This window comes from Anolis carolinensis, chromosome 6, assembly GCF_035594765.1.
Source record: "Anolis carolinensis isolate JA03-04 chromosome 6, rAnoCar3.1.pri, whole genome shotgun sequence".
In the NCBI taxonomy this organism is placed as follows: Eukaryota; Metazoa; Chordata; class Lepidosauria; order Squamata; family Dactyloidae; genus Anolis; species Anolis carolinensis.
The window spans coordinates 33,775,994-33,799,989 of NC_085846.1; the positions used below are offsets into that span (position 1 = coordinate 33,775,994).

At 40.0% G+C, this 23,996-nt stretch overlaps 1 protein-coding gene across 1 annotated transcript; it reads right to left on the reverse strand.

Annotated features, from left to right (window-relative positions):
* Window positions 1–2,784: 2,784 nt before the first annotated feature.
* LOC100566498 (retinol dehydrogenase 8) lies at window positions 2,785–23,256 on the reverse strand. Its single transcript, XM_003222561.4, has 6 exons — window positions 22,392–23,256; window positions 20,703–20,864; window positions 16,556–16,735; window positions 14,390–14,483; window positions 11,932–12,115; window positions 2,785–4,528 (listed from the first exon to the last, which is right to left on the reverse strand). Exons 1-6 carry the CDS (start codon window positions 22,486–22,488, stop codon window positions 4,289–4,291), a joined length of 957 nt encoding a protein of 318 aa, XP_003222609.1. The 5' UTR covers window positions 22,489–23,256; the 3' UTR covers window positions 2,785–4,288.
* Window positions 23,257–23,996: the final 740 nt, after the last annotated feature.

Consider the following 23,996-nt stretch of genomic DNA (forward strand, 5'->3'; position numbering starts at 1 on the left):
GTCCAAAGCATAACTTTTCCACATTCTGGTCAAGCCTGGAAGCCTGAAAGGCAAATGCTCCAAGAGAATGGCGTCTTGAGATTCTGCATTAAAATTCTTCGGTACCAGCAGAAATGTTTTAATCAACAGCTCTATTCATAGAAGAGGCTGCTTGACATGTTGGGGAGCTCTCCCTTCCAGTTACAGCCCAAGTATTCCTTCCCTGGCCTTTATATAGCTATAGAAGTTTACCCTTTTAACCAGTGGGATGGAGGAAGGCTAAGAGCTACTGAATCATTCATTGTCCAAGGATCAAGAAATGCACATGCGTGCGTAAAGCACTCATCCATCAACCACAGAATTCCCACTAAATTTCTTGTGTGTGTGCACAGCTATGAAGATGGAGAGGCATGGCTAGTTACATTTTGGGACTTTCTAAGCAGTACAGGACCTGTCCTGACAGCTGCACTTGAACATTTGCTACTGACAGCATCAAGGACTTTGGGAAGCATACACCGAGCCTTTCATAGGTTGGTAATCTTAGCTTCTGAAAGTGATCAACATCCTACAAGCCTTCCAAAGTGAGAAAAATGTGTAGGTAACTGTACTCCACATACATATCACCTGATCTCTAGTCATGTCATATCCTGAACTCTCAGAAGAAAGGAACTTAAGCAGCTAGCTTTATATTAGACTATTCATTCATTTAACACAGTAAGGTTTACATGCTTACAGACAGGGTGAGTTTTTTGCTTAAGCTTGGAAGATTTGCCTTTTGGACTATCATTTCAAGAATCCCAAGCCACCATGGACATGTCACTGAGAGATTTGAGGATCTCTAGTCCAAAATACTCTGACTTTTCTTAACACTTGATCTTCTTCCCCTTGCTTTAATCTGAAGAGGAAAGCTCATGGGACACACAGTAAAGCAACATCTGTGCTTTACCACAAAAACACAAGCTTACAAAATTATCTATTACCTTTCCCACCACTCCTCTGGTCTAAAAATGGGAATGGGGAAGCTGTTCTATGCCCCAGGGAGCTACAGTGAAAGCAACACATGCCTGTGACATTTGCATACAAGGGCTCTGGAAATGAATTTGGTCTGTAAGTTACAGGCTCTGGAAATGAATTTGGTCTGTATATGAACAAGAATGAAGAGAATTGCCTGCATGAACCACTAGATGTCCTCCCACATCCACATCCAAACTTTATTTGGTAAGTTTATATTTTAGATCAGATTCAGCTCTTGTTCAGAACTTTCACTAACAGTCATTAACTGCTACCAATTCAGTTTCAACTTACTGTAGCTCTATGAATGAGAGCCCCGGTGGCGAAGTGTGTTAAAGCACTGAGCTGCTGAACTTGCAGACCGAAAGGTCCCAGGTTCAAATCCTGGGAGCGGAGTGAGCGCCCGCTGTTAGCTCCAGCTTCTGCCAACCTAGCAGATGTGAGTAGATCTGGAGGGAAGGTAACGGCGCTCCATGCAGTCATGCCAGCCACATAACCTTGGAGGTGTCTATGGACAACGCCAGCTCTTCGGCTTAGAAATGGAGATGAGCACCAACCCCCAAAGTCAGACATGACTGGACTTAACGTCAGGGGAAAACCTTTACCTTTACCTATGAATGAGAGATCTTCAAGTCACTCTATCACAGTGGTTCTCAACCTGGAGTCCCCAGATGTTTTTGGCCTTCAACTTCCAGAAATCCTAACAGCTGGTAAACTGGCTGGGATTTCTGGGAGTTGTAGGCCACAAACATCTGGGGATCCCAGGTTGAGAACCACTGCTCATCAACAGCCTTGCTCAGGTCTTGTACTCAGGGCTTGATGGAATATATCCACCCGGAATGCAATCTTCCACTTTCCCTATTGACTTCTACCTTACCAGGCATTCTTTTCTTTTCTAGTGACTCATGCCTTTCCATGATATGCCAAAGTACAACAGTCCCAGTTTATCCACCTTGTTCCTAGGGAAAGTTCAGGCTTGATTTGCTCTAGGACTCACTTATTTGTCTTTGGAGCAGTGTGCAGTATTCATAGAACTCTTCTTCAGCACCACATTTCAAATGCATTGATTTTCTTTCTATCACATTTCTTTGCTATCCAGCTTTCACCATACATAGAAATTGGAAATATGATGGCATGGACCATCTGAACTTTATTGTTCCATGATTCATCTTTTCACTTCAGGATCTTGCCTAGTTCCTTCAAAGCCGTACTTCCAAAACCTGGTCTTGGCTACATTCTTGACTAAATTTTGATTTCTTGACTACATTCTCCATTCTAATGTCTGGCTGAGCCACAGTAAGGAAAATCTTAAACTATTTCACTATCTTCACTGTTTACATTGTCTACTTTAAAGTTATATAAATAATCTGTGGTCATTATTTTTGTTTCCCTGATGTTTAACTGGAAACCTGACTGTGCACTTTCTTCTTTAATAGTCTTCAGTAAGTATTCTTAGTCTGCTATTTTCTGCTAGCAGTATGGTGTCATTTGCATATCTTAAACTGATGTTCTTTCCTGCAGTTTTCACACACTTTCCCCTGAGTCTAATCCTGCTTTGTGTATGATGTGTTTAGCATACAAATTAAACAGGGAAATAAAATGTAGTCCCGCCTGACCCCTCTTGCCAACTGGAAAGCGTTGCATTTCTTTATATCCTGTTCTGATAGTGGCCATTTATTCTGAGTAGAGGTCAATAAAATATTGTGGCATACTCTTTTCTTTAAAATCAATTCAAAGCTTTTCATGATTTACTTGATCAAAGGTTTTCTTATAATCTATAAACATGCAGGCCAATTTTCTTTTGAAAGTCTTTATTGTGCCCCAGGATCCAACTGTTGTGGTTCAACATTAGTACCAAAAGGGTTACAAATAAGTTTTTGGTCAACTTTAAATTTGGTTTGGTTATTTGGGGTGCTGATTCAGAAAATTGCATTGGATAGACTGCATCAGCTCTAGTTTCTGATATACGATTATATGCCATCCAGTAGTCGCCATCTGCTCGCCCACAGAAAACCATATTTAATAATCTATAACTTATGTGGTCTATCCAATGCAATGGTCAGCTCTTTGGAAAGGAGTGGAAATAAAAATTAATAAAATACAATGAATAAAAAGGAAGGAGGTTCACAGGCCACATTTTTGTTCTTGCAGCCCACTCCTGGGCTGCGTCCCATAGGTTGGAAACCACTGCTCTAGAAAGTAGATTAAGGATTGCTGGCTTCACAACCAGCAAAAAAAGTCCAGTGATTATATTTGCAGGTTCAGTATGGGTTTAAGCTCCCACATTAGTCAAATTAACATAAAGCCTTTAACATTTTGTTCCTTGATAGATTCCGGTTTTTACCATATCTCACTGGCTTTATTTATACATTTGTGTAGAACCATTGGTTGTGCAAGAAGCTTCACTTACATAATTCTGACAAAGTGAAACTGTTTGTGCAGTTATTTTAATGCAAGCATAAGGTTCCAAAAGGATTCTGGCCCCAAATCATGGGCTTAAATTCTATTGTAAGTTCTGGCTATAGAAGAGCCATTGAACCCACTGGATTTCTCTAGTGTCAACTCAACATACAACAAATGATTAAATATGTCTACTCTAGTTGAGATTAGCTGATAGGATCCCTGCCACTGTGATAAAGCATGCAAGTAATACATACAAAACAGGACTTAAAAATGTAACATAGAGGTCTGAAAAGGCTATGGGCTGTATACAGCCCCCAAGACATCTTTATGGCTGCCAGGAGTGGGGAGTATTTCTACCACATTTGGAGGCCCCTTACACCCCCACAGATTCAAAAAACATTTGGAACTTTGAAAAAAAAGGTCTTATTTAAAATGCCTTATGGGAGGAGGGGGCACATTTTCATCATGTTTATATGCCTTCGCCAGTTTAGGTCCAGGAAAGGGGCTTTTTTAAAACAAGGAGTGATTTCCACTTATTGTTATCAAAACTTGTTTTGGACCTAAAAGGAAGGCCCAATGGCATGGTAAAAATATACCTCATGCCCCTCAGGGGCCTTTGAAACAATTGTTATAAACACTTTTTGCAAAGCTAGTTTGGGTGATGTGACCCTCTAATGTCTCCTGGAAAATTAATGCTATATCCTTGCCTTCCACAGTTGTCCACCCTGATGTGGTGTGAAGATACAACTAAATGTTATGAACATTTAAAAAGTCCAGACAGAAAAATTGCCATAATGAAATAAATCCTTGAAATGTTCTTCTGATTGGGTCTCTTGGCATCACCTCCTGGTCTCTCTTCTCCTTAAAACTCTGGTCTTTGAGCCTCCGAAGCACCTCATCTGAAGCCCAGCAGCCTGGCCCCTTGTCTCATTTTGTGGGCTTGCCAGCGAATAATACGGATGGCCTTCAAGCTGACATGCAAAAGGGTGTCATATCTGAAGATCATCTTGTAGAAGGAGTCGGTCATCAGGGCCCCAGTGGGGTCAGCATGTTTGAGGGCAGTCATGGGTGTATAGATGGCATTGGTCTGGTGACGGAAGGGAGGCTTGACAGTGGTGATGACCTTCAACGTGTGCTGTGGGGAAAAACAGATAGGGTCCTTGTAAAAGTCTGCAAACTCTGACTCACCCTTCCCTAATACAGAATAGACTTTCTCAGCTCAGTACACTTCCCAAAGTATAGTCAGGTATTTTTGATAGAGGCAGTCATCATCCCCATGGCCCTTCTGGCTAGGGATCTTATAATACAGCATTGTGTAGTGGTCGGAGTACTAGACCAGGACTAAATTTAAAACATCTCATCAGACAGACAGGGGAAAAGGCTGGGAGAGCAGAGAGAACCATCCTCATCTTTCCCCATCTTCTGGGATATCCAGTTATCTCACATCCTTTACCCATCTTCTGCCCATATTTCCACATTTTAAGCTTTGGGACTCCGTTTCCATATGCTGTGGAAAGGGATTCCTATGGAATCCAAATGATCTCATCAGACAGGCTGAGGGAAAAGCAGAGAAAGCAAAGAGAACCACCCTCCTTCATTCCCTATCATCTTTCCTCATCTTCTGAGATGTCCAACCATCTCACATCCTATCCGCATCTTATGCCCATCTTTCCACATTTCCACTGAGTCCCACCAGATGCTATGGCCTCCGTAGGGCTCCATTTCCACCACACATGGAAACGGAGCCCTAAAGCCATCTGATGAGGTCCTTAATCCTCACAACCATGGAAACTCACTAGGTGATCCTGGGCAATGGCCAACCTCCACTGAACAAATATTGCTAAGTAAATCCTAGGATTAGTCTGAGTCTATTTGAAAACATGTAACAACAGAACAACAATATACCAAATTAAGGCACACATATATACAGTAGAGTCTCACTTATCCAAGCCTCGCTTATCCAAGCCTCTGGATAATCCAAGCCATTTTTGTAGTCAATGTTTTCAATATATCGTGATATTTTTGTGCTAAATTTGTAAATACGGTAATTACAACATTACATTACTGCGTATTGAACTACTTTTTCTGTCAAATTTGTTGTATAACATGAAGTTTTGGTGCTTAATTTGTAAAATCATAACCTAATTTGATGTTTAATAGGCTTTTCCTTAATTCTTCCTTATTATCCAAGATATTCGCTTATCCAAGCTTCTGCCGGCCTGTTTTGCTTGGATAAGTGAGACTCTACTATACGTGAAAATTTCAAGTTTAAGCTGCAATAAATGCTGGCTCAAATTTAGTTGAATTGACAATCTTTTCTTCCTAGAAGCCCGTGCCATTTAAGGAGAATCAGTTGGATACTACCCTGCTATGATTCACACTTTCCTAGAAGTAAGTAGGTATTGATTCAAATTAGTTACTGCCAAATGATTCCATGCCATCCAGAGCAGCTCATGGTAGGAGGCTTTCCAAGAAAAGGATAACAACTCAAATAGAGTAACAGATCAAATAGCACATGGATATATTTGCATTGCTATCTCCTGCTTAAGCATGGACAAACCTTCAGCACATTTTCCTGCTGATGGATGGTTCCAAAGGGACTATATATTTGCTGCCTGCCAAAGTTTTGACTTGTCAGTTTAAATCACATTCCCCTTTCGCCTTCTTTTCCTCTTGGAATTTAGCTCAGTCCTTCCTTCAGCTCATCTTGGCCGCAAATTCAATGACAAATCAAATTTAGAATAGAATAGCATTCCACACTTGGAAGATAGACTTTCCTTTAGGCTGCTTTAACAGACTCTGGGCTCTCCCAGATTGACCAAAAGAAGCATGAATTCCTGTGATAAAACCCTTTGGGTTTTTCCAAGCTCTGTTGGTGTTGTCACATCTTTGACCATTCTTTCATTCCAAGTATTTTTATACTTGCACTGATCCATTATAGTACTATAACTCTAGGGGGGGAAACAAGTTAAAGAGAGAAAGAAGAAGAGATGGAGACACCTTAGAATTAAAAGAAGAATCACTCAAAGGTGGAAATTTACTGTGGCAACCTGTGTCAAGAATTGCCCAATAATAGTCCAGGATAACAGAAATGTTGAGAGGAAACTACGGATATGCGATCCATTAAAGTGGTTCAAAGGTCATTACAAAATTGGGAGGTGTGGGTGCTTCATTTCTAAAGTGTTTCTAAAGTATAGTTTGTGAAAAAATTGTTGCTATTTTGTTATAGTAATTGCACACAATTACTATAATTGAGGAAACTTCAGGGGCTTTTTTTCCCCTCATTTCTAAAGCTATTGGAGTGAAACTTGCTACAATGGTAGAACACATTTACCACTATTGGCCCACCAAATTTCACTTTCACTAAGAACTTTCACTTATCCATAGATTTTGTTGAATTTTCAAAGTCTTTACAAACAACATTTTTTAAAAAGCTATAAGAGCTACCCACTTGAATTTTATATAAATGCACAAGACAACCAGGGCATCAATCCCCAGAAGTTTCAAAAAGATTCAATCATCTACAGATTTTTGGAGATTTTTAAAAGTTTAGACACAAACAATTTATCCCCCCAAAATGCGACAACAGCAATTTCCTTGAATGTCTGTCTGTCTTTATGACACACAAGCACATAACTTCAATGTAGCACAGACTTATACTATTACTTACTTTAGTCTTCTCTGCAGATTCAATAATTTTATTTATTATTATTAGACTGCTGCAGCCTTCATTGAGTCCTTCAGATGCTGAGCATTGCATTCTGGGAAATGTAGTTTAGGGCAGCACCTTTTGTATTCTCTGCCACAGGGAGCCTTGCTTTCCCAAACTACATTTAAGATGGCTGTGTTCTCAGTCTCCTGCCTGTTAACTTTAGTTTCGCCCCAGTGCCTTCCTTATTGCAAACAGGCCAAAGAAAATCAGGATTGGTTTTTAAAACACTTTATGATTTCTTGGCTTTACCAAAATTGGTTAATGCTTATACTGAAAATTAAACTGACCTTGGGAGCCATCTGAATGTTACAGAATCTTAACTAAAATGATTGGAGAGTGTTTCGATTTCTAAATCTCCCCCTTTCCTGCAAGTTTCTAATATTGATTCCTATGCACGAATTTAATGAATTTGATCCAAAATACTAATTATTTAGTAGCCAGCTGCAATAAATCACTACTACTGAGAGGTCATGAGTTCGAAGCCAGCCCGCATCGGATTGAGTGTCCAACCATTTAAATAGCCAAGTTCGTTGTTGACCTAAGCAATCTGAAAGATAGCTGCATCTATCAAGTAGGAAATTTAGATACCGCTTATGTGGGGAGGCTAATTTAACTAATTTACAACAGCATAAAAATCGTCCAGCAGCATGCGGAAAGGAGTGAGGAAGTAATCCATCAAGGACTTGATATCACAGAGGATGATGAAGCAGCAACTCCCCCTGTGGCCGGAATCGAGCATACCCTCATGAAGCCAGAAGCTGGAAAATGTTAAATTGCCTCTGTGTCTCCATCTCTGTCTCCTGTCTGTATGTTGTATGGCACTGAACGTTTGCCATGTGTATTTACATTGTGATCCGCCCTGAGTCCCCTTCGGGGTGAGAAGGGTGGAATATAAATACTGTACATAAATAAAATAATTAAATATGAAATTATGCACAAGCCTAGTGGATACAGTCGGCCCTCCGCATTTGTGGTTTAACTTTTGCATATTTGTTTATTTCGGAATTTGAATAATATATTCTCTCTAGGTCCCCCAACATGACTCCAGATTTGCACAGTTGGATCTGGAGATCTCGAGAGATTGTACAGGCATTTGTATTTCCAATATAAGCTTATGGTCAAATTCCAGCGAAAATTGGCCATAGAGCTGCTCTGGAGAGGGATTCTCTGGAGGGGTATTTTTCCAAGAACTACAGCAACAAATACTGCAAGCTCCCAATATATTCACCCTATCTCGAGGTGCCTCTGCTTTTTCTATGTAAATTTATAAAGGGGCAGAGAATATTTTCTCTGTATCTGAGTTCTACCCTGTTTCCCTGAAAATAAGACATCCTCGAAAAATAAGACCTAGTAGAAGTTTTGCTTAATTGCTAAATATAAGGCCTCCCCTGAAAGTAAGACCTAGCAAAGTTTTTGTTTGGAAGCATGCCCAGCACCTGCCAAACAGAACACCAGAGCATGCAGGATTGGTAAATGTACATACCAGTTGTTCATGGAAATAATGGTAGTAACAAGAAATTCTTGATAGGATTCACAGTTTGGCTGGTTATGCTGGTTTGTGATGACAACTACTTTACAGTATATAATAAATGTTCATTTCTTTTTTTTTGTTCAACAATAAATGTGAATTCTTCTTCATGGAAAAATAAGACATCCCCTGAAAATAAGACCTAGAGCATCTTTGGGAGCCAAAATTAATATAAGACACTGTCTTATTTTCGGGGAAACACGGTAGGTGAATGCATTCAATATTATAAGTTTCATAACAGGTTATAGTAAGCCATGTAATTGTGTCAGCTGTGCCTTCAGAGTAACACCATCGTCCCTTGTATGTTTGCAGGTGAGTGCGTACCAGGGTCCAAACCTTGAAGTACACAACTAAGCCCTCAGAAATTAAAAAAGTTTTGAAACTGGATTAGGTGGGATTACTGGTTCATGGAACTGAATCGTTTCCAAACAATCAGGGCATTATAAATAAAAGAAGGAAACTAGATCTAAAATGCAAGTATGTAGTAATGTAGATTTAGGATAGTTTTAGTAGAAGAAAGGAGGGGGACCCCAAAATAGTAGGGTGTCTCCATCACTTTGTTTTCTTTTTTATGCATTAGACAACCCAAGGCATATTCTACAGCTATTGGGGTTGTAAGGAAGTAGCTATTCAGATATTAATCACACATAAATTCTATTATCCATTAATAATTATTAGATTCTAGATGCTGACACTGTTATAGCACTATGCAGATACCCTTTCATATTCACTGTGGTTAGGGCCACAGGATCCCCATGAAAGTGGAAATAATGCAAATTTAAAAATTGCATTTTTTTTATATCGTAGAGAAGACTTCTCTAGCAATGTCTAGACCCCACAGCAAGGCTCTTCTGGAAGCTGGCCACAGAATTGCACTAGCGGACCTAGACTGGGTCTACTCTGCCATATAATGTTGTTTGAATTGCATTACAGTGTTCCCTCACTACTTCGCAGTTCACTTTCTGTGGACTCGCTGTTTTATGGTTTTTAATAAACACTAAAATAATATTATAAGTAATACAAAATTATGATTTACAGTAGCAGTGATCTCAGTCGAGCAGCAGGGCGAAAAAGGAGCCCAAACAGCAGCGGGAGGAGAAGTCGGCAGTGCCATGTTCCCCAACCTCTTTCTTCTCTTCTCTTCTTCCCTTCCTTCCTTCCTCCCTCTTTCTACTTCCTACCTAAGGAGAAGCCTAGTGTCCCTACTTCGCAGATTTTCACTTATTGCGGGTGGTCCTGGAATGTAACTTCCGCGATAAGTGAGAGAACACTGTATATAGTCAGTGTAGACCCACATAATGCAGTTTGAATAGCATAGAACTGCCTTATATGAGTCTATACTGACCATATAATGCAAGTCATACTGCATTATATAGCAGTGCAGATACAGCTCTAAAAATTCTGAGAGTAATGTTCTCTCAGGTTAAAAAAAAGAGAGAGAGAGAGAGAGAGAGAGCTTTTTTTTGAGAAATTTGACCATGGAATCACACTGAATGAACTAGAGATAGGGAAAATATTTTAATCCAATTTGTGAATAATCAGATCCACAAATGTAAAGTCCACAAATGTGAAAGGCCAACATTTTTTATTGAAACATTTCAGTTAAGCTGCACATGAAATGCACTGGGGTTTTCTTAAGTTGATAAGTTAACTATAAAAATTAGTTAGGAGTAGAAAGGAGGAAGGAGAAGGAGGAAAAGGAAAAAGAGGAGAGGAGGAAGAAATAGTACTGTAACTACAGTTCAACATCACTGATAGAGTGACATACATGATATGTCAGGAATTACTTTGAAACGTTTCCTCCGGCATGTTGCCCCTGAAATTGTGTCACTTTGCTTTCCAATGTCCTGGAAAAAAAGGTAAAGGTTTCCCCTGACGTTAAGTCCAGTCATATCTGACTCTGGGGCTTGGTGCTCATCTCCATTTCTAAGCCGAAGAGCCAGCATTGTCCGTAGACACCTCCAAGGTCATGTGGCCGGCATGACTGCATGAAGCACCGTTACCTTCCCGCCGGAGCGGTACCTATTGATCTACTCACATTGGCATGTTTTCGAACTGCTAGGTTGGCAGAAGCTGGAGCTAACAGCAGGCACTCACTCTGCTCCCGGGATTTGAACCTGGGACCTTTCGGTCTGCAAGTTCAGCAGCTCAGTGGTTTAACGCACTTTGCCACCAGGGCTCCTAATGTCCTGAAAGCTCATCAAAATACTCATCCTGCTCCAAGAAAACCAATCAATCTGGCCCTTCAACTGTCTGTGTCTGTCTTCTAGCCAAACTGACAACTATCCCACCCTCATAGATGGTACTGCTGTTTTATTTTTAATGCTTACACAATTTAATGATTCTATATTGTTTCAATGTGATGGTTCCAATTCTGTTTATTGTTACATCTTAGCTGATTCTTTTTCTGCACCAACTTCGGTCCCACTCTAGAAGAAACCACCTGCCGATATTATGCCAGAAAATCTGATCTAAATTGTAGAACAACCAACAACACACACCTCTTGCTTTTTGCTTCTTCTCCTCATTGTAGACCGGAACATCAGAGGAGTGCAATCTCTCCATATATATAATAAATCTTTATTTATATACCACCCGCTCTCCTCAAGAGGACTCAGAGTGGTTTCCAACATAGCAAAGAAACCATATAACAAATTAAACGTGATAAAGAATAATAAATATGAAACAAGAACATACAATTCAAAATAACCACAAAATTTTAAAAACCAGTTACAAAATACTCCATCAGTGGGACTTGATATAATGACCAGGGCTTCAGAGTGGACAAGGCCAACTATAAAGTGCTAGGCAAGACAAGTGCAACAGAATATCCGTAGGGCCAGAAGTGGGTGAAATGCTGAGTGAGATCCTACTTAACAACCCGGGGGGGGGGGGGGGGGGCTAAGACTAATCCTGCTCAAAAATCTGCAGGAACCACCAAGTTTTCAGATCCTTGCAAAAAGAGCATAGTGCAGGTGCTTGTCTGATCTACCACTGAGAAGGTCCTCTCCTTTGTTCTCACCAGGCATGCTTGTGATGGTGGCTGGAGTGAGAGGAGGGCCTCCCTGACAGATCTCAGAGCCCACACTGGTTCGTAAAAAGAAATGTGATCACGAAGATAGGGAGGGCCCGAGCCATATAGGGCTTTATGTGTCATCACCTGCACCTATATATACTGGGAAGTCGGCACAATCATTTCCCTTCAAGAATCAGCTGCCTAGTGTATACAATAATTGTGCAAGTGCAGTGTGTTGTGGTCCCCTCCTCACACATGTTAACAAGATATTTAGATTTTCACCTCAGCCACATCTTCTGGGGTTTGGCCCAAGCTGGAGAAGATGGCCTTGGAATTCTTCAGGTAGATATTGGTGAATATCTCGGCTGTTTCGGAATCCGTCTGGGAATAGTCAGCCTTCTCTGCATCTTCATGGACCTTCATCTCAAACTCAGTGACCACTGGGCCTGGCTCTATCAAACTGACACTACAAATCAAGTAAGCATAGATATAAAAATCAGAGCAAGGCTTTTATATGAGACTCTTTCTGGTGGTTGTTGGCTGCCTTGTAGCACATCAGAATCTGGGAATGTTTTGATTTTTGGATGAAAATTTGAGGAATCTTGCAGAGATCATGAATGTTAAAAAAAGGAACTTTTCAAAGCTCTGCATCCATCCTTCCTTTCATTCATTTAATATGGACAAAGAGTTCTTAATTAAGCTCCAGAGGCACAGAGATGAACAAGTCAGGGTCTTAATAAAACCAATTATGGAAAACGTTAATAGTTATGGGAAAGATTAATGGTTATGGAAAAGATGAGTACTGAACACAGTCATTAGCATTACTCACTTAACTCTGTTCAGGTATTACTCACCATACTTTCTTCAACAAAGTAACATTTGGCATTGCTCCCTTCCTTTGTTTCCACAGACTGAAAGCAATGAAACTGAAGAAGAGATATGTGTCCATGTGTGCAAGAACCCTGGAAAATAAGTGATCTTACTCACATGGAAAACCTCTGTGAGAACCTCTTCTCTGCAATCCGCTGATTTGTTTCTCTCTCAGGAAAATGAGATGAATCATTCCCTTCCTCCCATGTTGAAGAATGTGTAATGAGTAATGTCTGAACAAAGCTAAAGTCTTATTACTAAATAATTGAGTAGCAACCATAAACAGAATCAATTATTGAAGGGCCACCTGTTCTTGCAAGAACCTGCCTTTTCAGCTTTGCTCAGGTCCTGCCCTTGGGAATTGATGGATCCGTTGATTTCCAGGCCCCATCAGTTTTATATGTGTTTATTGGCGGGTCCAAATTTCACAGGAATCCTCATTTTAAAAAATCCGCACGAACATTTGCATTTAGCACATATTTAGCTATGTACCTTTAAGCACAAAAATATACAATATGCTCTCTCAGACCACACAATTCGAAGCTTGTTTTATCCTAAAATAGACATTTCATGTACATTTCAATCTGCCTTTAAGCCAGGCATAGGCAAACTTCAGCCCTCCAGGTGTTGTGGACTACAACTCCCACAATTCCTAACAGCCTACCGGCTGTTAGGAATTGTAGGAGTTGTAGTCCACAACACCTGGAGGGACGAAGTTTGCCCATGCCTGCTTTAAGCCCAAAGCCATTTCACTATGAAATGTGGACATAAATTCATCAAGTATCCATAACTGCAACTTTTCGAGACAAGGGAAGTGATGGGGAGTGGGATGAAGGCATTGCCCTCCTATATAAAAACTCTGTCCCCTCAGATGATATTTTCCTTCAGTTTCCAAATTTCTAGCATTGCAGAAATGTAGACATTGAGAATGATTATCTTCTAGAACAATTTCATTTGTTGTGTTTGTATTCCGATGGTCACTCTGCCTGCCTCTCTCTTTTGGATGTCTAAACTGTTTTTCTAAATGTTCAGCAGAAGTTTTGAGGTACCAAAATGCTACAAATTTGTGGAATATTTTATGGGAAAACAGAACTTGGGGGACAACAGGTCCATTCTGATGCACACACATTACATAAACACACATAAGATATGTGCCACAAAGCCACCTTGCGTCTGGCATAAAAAATAATTTTGGCAATATCAAGTTTTGCACCTCATGAGGTTCCTTGTGAGAAAAAGCACACTATCTCTCACAAATGTGCCCATTTGTGTATCTTGCAGTATGACTTATGTGCACAAAAAGCTGTGCACATTTTTAATAGCAAAGGTCTAAAAATATCATCCATTGGGAATGTGTACAAAAATACACATGCTACTTCCACAGATCCAATAGCCACCATTTCAATTAATTGTATTCTAAAAAATATCACCCCACAGAACTGTTTGTGGGGCTTTCTAGATCAGTGGTTCTCAACCTGTGGGTCCCCAGGTGTTTTGGCTTACAACTCCCAGAAATCCCAGCCACTTTACCAGCTGTTAGGATTTCTGGGAGTTGAAGGTCAAAACATCTGGGGGACCCACAGGTTGAGAACCACTGTTCTAGATTTTCCAGTGTGATTGTACAGTATGCTTCCAGCCCAAGTACAATCAGATATAAGATTTGGAATTATTCACTGTATCTCTCTCACTGTTCCTCATAAAGCTATGGACACAGTTGCACAGGAGGGACCCTAGCTGTTAAAGCGATATTACACACCTATCATTATGTGATATGAAAAACACAATTAAGACCGCAGAAAAATATATATTGCCACTAAAGGCAACCAACTTGGGATTTTAAAGCACTACTAGACTACAACTAACTACTCACAAAATGTTGAACTTGAGCGCCTGGATAACGAGGCTTTCGCAGAAGCCCTCGATGGCAAATTTGGAGGCTGTGTAGATATCATTGAACACAATACCTGGAGAGAAAGAAAGAGGCAAAAAGAAGAGATGAAGACCAAGTTGTCCCACTTCCTAGGGATCTAACACAGTTAGCTTGCTTATTACCAGCACAAAATATCTCTTCTGTGGGGAGAAGTGGTAATATTTTTATGACCCTCATTGTAGTTCTATAAGGCTAAATGAGACATTAGGTTTGAGATCATACATTATTGTGGCATAGCATTAGGTAACAACAGGTTTCTTCTGTTCCAATTGCAATATGCAATCCCTACACTGGATACAATTGTAGTGTAACTAAATAAATAAACTGGTAAATCCACATGTGTGCCATCCCATCACACAAGTACAATGACAAATGTGAGCAACACATTCCACATTGAGCTATTTCGTGTTCTGTAGAGGGCCTCTGGCTCCATTACAAAATAAGCAGATTAACTGAAACATTAATGCTGGCTTCCCAGTGACAAAGGACTCTTGCCACACCCTGGACTCTCCACAGATATAGATTTTTTTCCTTTCCTTGCCTATTTTATCCATGCCTCACAGCCTCTGAGGATGCCTGCCATAGATGTGGGCGAAACGTCAGGACAGAATACTTCTGGAACATGACCACACAGCCCGAAAGACATACAACAACCCTGTGATCCCGGCCATGAAAGCCTTCGACAACACATTAAGCAGAAGCCCATCATGGACCACATACACTGCTTCTGATACACATCACTGATACATACTCTTCAGGTTCTGTATTTCCCCCCATCAGATGGATACTGTAAATGTATGATGTCCAATTGAAATACTTTTGCATGTGTACAGAAATTTGAACCTATAAATGTCACTAAAAGGATACTGGGCAATATATCTCACATCACTGGCTCCTTGCACTGTCTTTTGTCTTTAACAAAATATCTGGTGTAGGAGGTGGAGGGCAGCACTGAGTAAGCCTGTGACCATGGCATGGAGGAGGGGCATTGATGGGAGTGTTCCTTCCATAGCAAACAGCAAAGCCTGGTCGGATTTGCTTCAATTGGGCCCTTGAAGAGAAAGGGTTGAAGTCCCTCTGTTAATTAATGATTCCTCTAATGGACTGTATATGATCCTTTGCAGAATAGGAGAGATAACAAAGACATTGGCATCTGGAATTTATAATCTCATTTTGACAGTGGATGAGGCAACCATGAAAGAAAGAGAAAGGGGTTGATCACCTAATTTTTGTGCCATATCAAATGCCAAGTGTATTTATTATATTTTAATTTGTTTTTTACCTTACACCATACTATATTATTTAATTGTTTTATTTTTTATTTTTTGTTCTGTGCTTTGAAACTATGATGAAAGTGTGGGATTGTTAGCCACCTTGAGTTCCCACAAGGAGAAAACCGGAGTATAAATAAAGGAAGGAAGGAAGGAAGGAAGGAAGGAAGGAAGGAAGGAAGGAAGGAAGGAAGGAAGGAAGGGGGAAAGAAAGAAAGAAAGAAAGAAAGAAAGAAAGAAAGAAAGAAAGAAAGAAAGAAAGAAAGAAAGAAAGAAAGAAAGAGGGAACAATGCCAATTAAAACTGAGAATTAAAAAAAATCCACTGAGAATTTAAAAAATCCAAAGTTGTCCACATGGGTGGCTCTAATTGTGTAATCTTTGCTTTCTGATGGTTCACAGACTTTACTTCATGCACAAAATTATTTTCACATATTATATACAAAATTACTTCCAGGCTATGTGTATACAGTATACATTAATCATAAATTAATTTTGTGTTTAAATTTGGATCCCTCTTCATTACATCTCATTATGTATATGCAAGTATTCTAGAATATGAAACACCTTTTGTCCCAAGGATAAGGAATACTCAACTTATATTTTAATTCCAGGTTGTAAGACAATCAAATGTAGAAAAATCTTGGAAGAAGAATGTTTGTGGAAGTGATTTTATACAGAGTAGTTCTATATATGCTTCCTTAAAAGTAGTTTCCATTGTCTCGGTTTTACTTTTGAGTGAGAAAGTTTAGGATTAAAGCTTGAAAGTTCTAAACGGGATGCTTTGACTGGTGTGTGTGAACAAGGCTGTGGGATCAAAGCAAACAAAAGCTTACCTTGCAAACCCATGACACTGCTGATGACCACAATGTGACCGTTTTTCCTTTTCTTCATATCAGGGAGGACCTCCTTGATCATCCTCACCACACCAAAGAAGTTAGTCTCCATGATGGCCTTCATCTCCTCAATAGACTGGCACTCAATGGGACCAATGAGACCAACACCAGCGTTATTGACTATGAGAGACAGCCAAGAGTTCATACCGTTAACCTCCAGTATCAAATGAACATCAAATAGGAACAGACAATTGAGAACTATGTCATTTGATAGTGAAGAATCTATCACCATTTAGATGTTGTTGGACTAAACGTCCCATAATATCTGAACTTTGAACAAGCTGAATTAACCATTGCCAGGGACAGCTCGAAACATTTTTCCATTTTGACAGAGGTCAACATGGGACCTAGTCGTTCATTCCATGTATAGAAATGACTCACACTGGCAGATCCGTTTCAACCCAACTGATGACAACACAGTCTCTTTCGCTGTACCTGAAAGTAGCAAATTAGATAAGTAGATGGAATAGAACTCAAGTGGCTATCTGGTACACACGCTTCTATCATCCAGCTACCTATCTCTCAACATCTTCTGCTCACAGCACCTGCTGAACTGCACATGGAATTAATGAGTAGGCCTCATCTTGACCTTTGCCTCAATGGAAAAATGTTTTGAGCTGGCCTGGCAATGGTAAGCATGTTCAAAGTTCAGCTCTGCCTTAGATAGAGTCAATCTAATAGACACCAACTCAGGCCAACACATTCATGTTGTGTGTATGGGAAGCTTAGCCGAATCTCTTCTATCAAGTAGAGCCTAAGCAGAGCCCTCCTGGATCACAACAATATAGATGATGATGATGATGATTATGATGATGATGATGATACCCAGAGTCTATGTGACCAACACAGAAATAATCAGATCTTGTGTGTTGGGTTGTTGTATGTCTTTCGGGCTGTGTGGCCATGTTCCAGAAGTATTCTCTCCTGACATTTCGCCCACATCTATGGCAGGCATCCTCAGAGGTTGTGAGGTATGGATAAACTAAGTAAGGAAAGGAAAGAATATATATCTGTGTAGAGTCCAGGGTGTGGCAAGAGATATATATTCTTTCCTTTCCTTACTTAGTTTATTCAAAGACATACAACAACCCTGTGATCCCGGCCATTAAAGCCTTCGACAACACTCTTGTGTATTGTTTCAAATTATGTTATCAGGGTCTGGCATTGTATGTAATCGAAACTTTTGGCTGTTGGTTCTGCACATATAATATTGCAGTTGCTGAATATACTATTGATGCTGAAGATAATATTCAGCCAATTTGTGTAACAGCCTTAACCTAGTGGCAGCTGATAGCATCACTGTCAATGGGATGGTGAATCCACTCCATATTTAATCCAAATTCTGATGTGGTTATCCAAGGTGCTGAACCTTATTTCCGGTACCCTGGATATGTCCTTTAAATTCAGAATAATTGTGTAAAAAATTTACTATGTTACTGACACAGGAAACACCATTGCCATTAACTTTCATGAATCTCTCCAATCCCCCTTTAAAGCTATCCAGGCTGGTGGCCAACATGACATCTTGCAGTAAAAAATTCCATTGTATGTGTGGCCTATGTATTATATGTGTGTATCCTGTTAATATACTGTGAAGGTCTCTTCACTGATTCACCTCTTCAGTCTGCAGTCACCAAATGATCAAAGCACACAGAGACAGGTGCCAGCTAGTGGCAAACCTTAAAGCAGCTACCTCTTGTCTCTGAACATCTGTTTCTATCCACAGGAGAAATAACAAGTAGCAAAATATAGAGAACAAACCTGATGGATTAAACCATCCTCCATTCTGTAACAGGGATTTGTCAACAACAGTTGGTTTGCTTTGGCCATTTAGTTTCTAATCCAATCTGGAAGATTGTGAAATTGGCTCAGTGTAAGAAGAATAATCACTCCAGAATTGGCCAAAGATGTGCGTGCAAATATTTCACATTGGACTCTATTGTTCCACAGTTTTAGAGGGCAATCCACCCACACCAATACCCTACTCCATTTATATCACTGTTGTTCCTTCCTGGTACCAAAGCCTGACCTACATACAAGACTCACATCAAAAGAATGTGACCATGTAACATTTTTTTTCTTCTTGACTTCAATTAATCCAATAGGCTATTTGGAATTGATTCAAATTAATTGAGGCTATCTCAGGATTTGTTTCATATAAACTCTAGGAGCATTCTTCACATTCTTTGGGTCTGTAAAGTGAAAATATGAAACATATTTCATCCTCAATAAATGAAGTTATGCAATGGGGTCTATTATCTCAGTGTTTATCTCTAAATCATGTGAAATACATAGGATTCCATGTGACAGTGTTCTAGACAGAGACAGCACCATCATGTCCTAGCATTTAACCTATTCCATCTTGTACAGTGGTACTTAACCTGGAGTCCCCAGATGTTTTTGGCCTACAACTCCCAGAAATCCCAGCCACTTTACCAACTGTTAAGATTTCTGGGAGTTGTAGGCCAAAAACATCTGGGGACCCCAGATTGAGAACCATTGCACTATACCAACTTGAGCACAAACCCAAAAGAGACATACACATGTGTAAGATTAGCATAACCAGTATATAACAGAATACCGACCATAATGTGGCACTGAGAGGGTTTGGTCTTCAGGAGCATATGGACAAGAAGTTCTGAGGTGTGTAAAGAGCAATTTTAATGCACTACAATCACTTTTAATGCACTCTTTACAGTGTTCATTGTTGATTGACCAATTGTGTTTTATAGTACATCTTTAAAAAAATAAAAATGTCTCTGCTGTTTAAGGACAAGTCAGTGAAGAATAAATGATAGTACACATTGGATGAAGACATAGTGTAGAATTATGAGGACCGGACTAAGACGAAAGGAGAGACTGAGGAAATTCGAGTAGTATATTTGCATGGCAATATCAGTGTTAAGTGTCTGTTCATACTTTTTTCCTGTAACCATTTCTAGCCAAATTTGAAAATATCAAATGTGTATTACTGTGTAAGTGCTAGATCACGAGAAAAAAATAATGTGTCAGACTATCAAATTAAACAAACATATTCAAAATTATTAGGACAGTAGTAGTGCAAAGTAATTAAAAATAGTAGCCGTGACTCAAATAAGAACATTGGCATTTAATGAATTTTAGCATAAAAATAAATATTGATTTGATTAAAAACAAATTTTAAAATCTTAGCTGAATTTTTAAACAATTTATTCTCAAACAAAGAATACACATATAATACACCATAAAATAAGAGATAGGTATGGTTGTGTATGATGAAATTCAGTGCTTGGTCTCATATCAGTGGACTGTGAGTTGGGATAGGGTTCTCAACACCTTAAATAGCTCCTTTGTAGTAAAATTCACTACCCTTTAGATGCAGCCACTGTAGTGTTACCAGGCAAGAGTATGCAGCGGAATCAGTAGCATCCAGATAACACCATGTGCAAAAGACTCAGACCAGGCAGAGGAATTTAAAAGAACAAAGGAACTTTTACTCTTGCTTGTAGAGTTGAAATATAAACAAACAGTTCTGCAATCTTACAATGTCCATGTAGTTGCATAAGATCAATAACTAATCAATCAGCATCAATATATACAGCATAGTAGCTAGAGAGCCTTTCTTCCCAGTGCTCTCTCTAGCAAGCTCAAATTCCAACTGACATTCCCAGCCACCTGCATCAAAAAGATACATTGTTTGAGGCGTGGCTTTGCCTCTGCAAAAAGATCAGCTCCCTTTTTGCAGAGCTCTCTTGCAAGGATTTCTTCCAAGGGATTTCTCTTACACATATACACATTAGCAAGTGCTTGGTCTCATATCAGTGGACTGTGAGTTGGGATAGGGTTCTCAACACCTTAAATAGCTCCTTTGTAGTAAAATTCACTACCCTTTAGATGCAGCCACTGTAGGAACTAGCGTACTTGTGGACAATATCAACACAGGCCAATATCTGAATGAGTTTGAAGCCCCTTAAATGTTTGTTCCCTTGCTTTTGCTGTGACACTTGGAGTATGATGCCACACACATATCCTGGTTCTACTGCATACCCTTTCTTTGCAAATCTCATCCCTGGAGATGGATGAACCAGCAAATGGTTTGCGTACTTACTTAGGATGTCAATGTGCCGTTGGGGAATACTGTTGATGCAGTTGCGGATGGATTTCTCATCACAGACATCCAGTTGTTTGATGTCCAGAGTTTTGTGGAGGGCATGGCCTGCTGCTGCTTCCAGCTTGTCCTTCTTGGACAAATTTCGCATTGTGGCAATCACTGGAACACAGAAACCTCATCACTCAGCTCAAACTCCTGACTTTGGGAAAGTCAATTTTTAGATGGCAGCTCCCAGAATCCCCCAGCCAACTTGCCCAGTGGCTATGCTGATTGGGAGGATTCTATGGATTAAGGCCTCCAAATGTAACTTTTCCACAATTTTGATTAACAAGCTAATTAAATGTGGAATAAATGATAAGATGGATCCATAACTGGTTGTATAAAAATACTTATAAAGAGTTGTTATCCATAGCTGGAAAAATGTTTCAAGTGGAGTGCCTCAGTGTTTTATCCTAGAGCAGTGGTTCTCAACATGTGGGCCCCCAGGTGTTTTGGCCTAAAACTCCCAGAAATCCCAGCCAGTTTACCAGCTGTTAGGATTTCTGGGAGTTGAAGGCCAAAACATCTGGGGAGTCCCAGGTTGAGAACCACAATTTCAACATTTCAAGATTTGTATCAATGTTTTAGAAGGTAGGGTAGAGAAAATCCTATCACGCGTGAAGATGACATAAACCTGGGAGGGGTGGGTAGCACATTGGAAGACATGAACAGAATTCAATAGGACTAAAAACTAGGTAAAAGTAATAAAACAATTATATAGACAAACATTCAAAACTGCACATTTAGACCACAAAAAACAAACACACAATTATAGGATGCAAAATACATGGTTCAGCAATATTACATGCAAAAATGATCTGCCACTGGTCAGGCCTCATCTGGAGATCTCCATTATGTCCTTGGGTGCTTCATATTAAAAAGTATACAATTTGGAGCAGGTTCAGAAATGGGCAACAAAAATGAGCACCATATACTTAAAAATTATTTATATAGTTGCATCAAAAGGATTTGCTATCCCCGGATCTGTTTTATGTCATTCCTATTCTATAAAATATTCAAAACTGGTCTGAATAGATGTGGCTTTCTTATGGTTTTGTTACATATGTTATGGGTAAAGGTAAAGGCTTTCCCCGACATTAAATCTAGTTGTGTCCAATTCTGAGGGTTGGTGCTCATCTCCATTTCTAAGCTGAAGTTGTCTGAAGACACCTCCAAGGTCATGTGGCTGGCATGACAGATGGAGCGCCTTCACCTTCCCGCCGGAGCAGTACCTATTGATCTACTCACATTTGCATGTTTTCAAACTGCTAGGTTGGCAGAAGCTGGGGCTAACAGCTGGAGTTCACCCTGTTCCCCGGATCTGAACCACCGACCTTTTGGTCAGCAAGTTCAGCAGCTCAGCGGTTTAACTCACTGCTCTACCAGGGGGCTCTAACATATATGTTATACACAACAATAATCTCTTTTTTAAAAAGCAAACTGGACATAGTAATGCTGGATCATGAAGGGGGGTCTCAACCAACAGTTGGGAAATGTCTTTACTTGAAGTGTACACTTATCCCCCACTCAGGTAAATATGATTTTGGGTGCTAGGAAATTCTTCTTCATCTGGCTAGCTAAGCTAAAATAGGAGGAAAAAAACAAAGAAATTCAAAGATTAGGTCAACACTATGTTTAAAAACTCACCTTTGAACCTTCTTTGCTTGTCCTTTGCTAACTTCACAGCCAAAGCCAGTCCAATTCCAGAGGAGCAACCGGTGATCAGAACTGTTTTGCAAACCATCTTGGACCTCAGTTGAGGAGAGATGTATGACCTCCAAATATGAGACAATGGCTTCTAGAACACTTTTGAAAAGGCTGTGTGCTTCCCTAGCAGCTAGGAAGTTTGCCCTGACATCTTCCCAAAGGGTCCCTCTTCAAGAATCTTTTAAAAGGCCAGCTTGAGAGCTCACTGGCCAATATCCAAGGCTTTAATCGCCTGACCCTTGCTAAACCCCAAGTGGATTTGCAGGGAAAATCCCACCTAATCCCTTCCAGGCCTAACCACTCGTGATGCATAAATAAAACCACGAGACCTGGCAGGGAAGTGGATGGGAAAAGGTAACATAGCCTACCACCCAGAATGCCTTGTAAGGAGCATCACCCAGCATACGTTGCTTCTGGAGCTGTCATGCTAGACTTCCAGGCAATATAAAGGCTGCAGAACTCCATGGGAGAATTTGCAAGAAATACATGGTTCTGATAACCTTCTTCATGTGATAGTACCCACGGCTATGTATTTCCCTTGAATACATCTGGAAACAAAGATGAACACTGTAAGGTCAGAGGCCAATGACAAAATGGCAGTGAAGTGAGCCAGGTATTGACTTAGCCTGACTTCTGCCACAAAAGGTCTTAAGGGCAAGGAAACATGGAACGTTATGAAATAAAAACTTTTATTTACATGTCAGGGGCGCAGTGGATTAAGCCACTGAGTTGCTGAACTTGCTGACCGAAACGCTGGTGGTTCGAATCAGGAGAGCGGGGTGAGCTCCCACTGTCAGCCCCAGCTTCTGCCAACCTAGCTGTTCGAAAACATGCAAATGTGAGTAGATCAATAGGTATCACTCTGGCGGGAAGGTAATGGTGCTCCATGCAGTCATGCTGGCCACATGACCTTGGAGGTGTCTATGGACAATGCAGGCTCTTTGGCTTAGAAATGGAGATGAGCACCACCCCCCCCCCCCAGAGTCAGACACAACTACAATAGAGTCTCATCTATCCAACATAAACGGTCCGGCAGAACGTTGGATAAGTGAAAATGTTGGATAATAAGGAGGGATTAAGGAAAAGCCTATTAAATGTCAAATTATGTTATGATTTTACAAATTAAACACCAAAACATCATGTTTTTACAACAAATTGACAGAAAAAGCATTCAATACATGGTGACGTTATGTAGTAATTACTGTATTTATGAATTTAGCACCAAAACATCACAATGAATTGAAAACATTGACTACAAAAACATTGACTACTAAAAAATTGACTACAAATAAGGATAGAATTGCATAAAATGAACTTACAGTAACAACACTGTCTGAAGTTCAGTCCTTGCTGCCTAGACAAACAACTGTGTATCCGGGCAAGAGGCAGACTGCGTTTGATAATCCAGAAGGTTGGATAAGCAAAGGTTGGATAAATAAGACTCTACTGTAGACTTAATGTCAGGGGAAAACCTTTACCTTTAACTTTTATTTGCATGTCAAACGTTTAGTGTGTTAGAGAAATAGAGCCATAAATAGTCTTTGG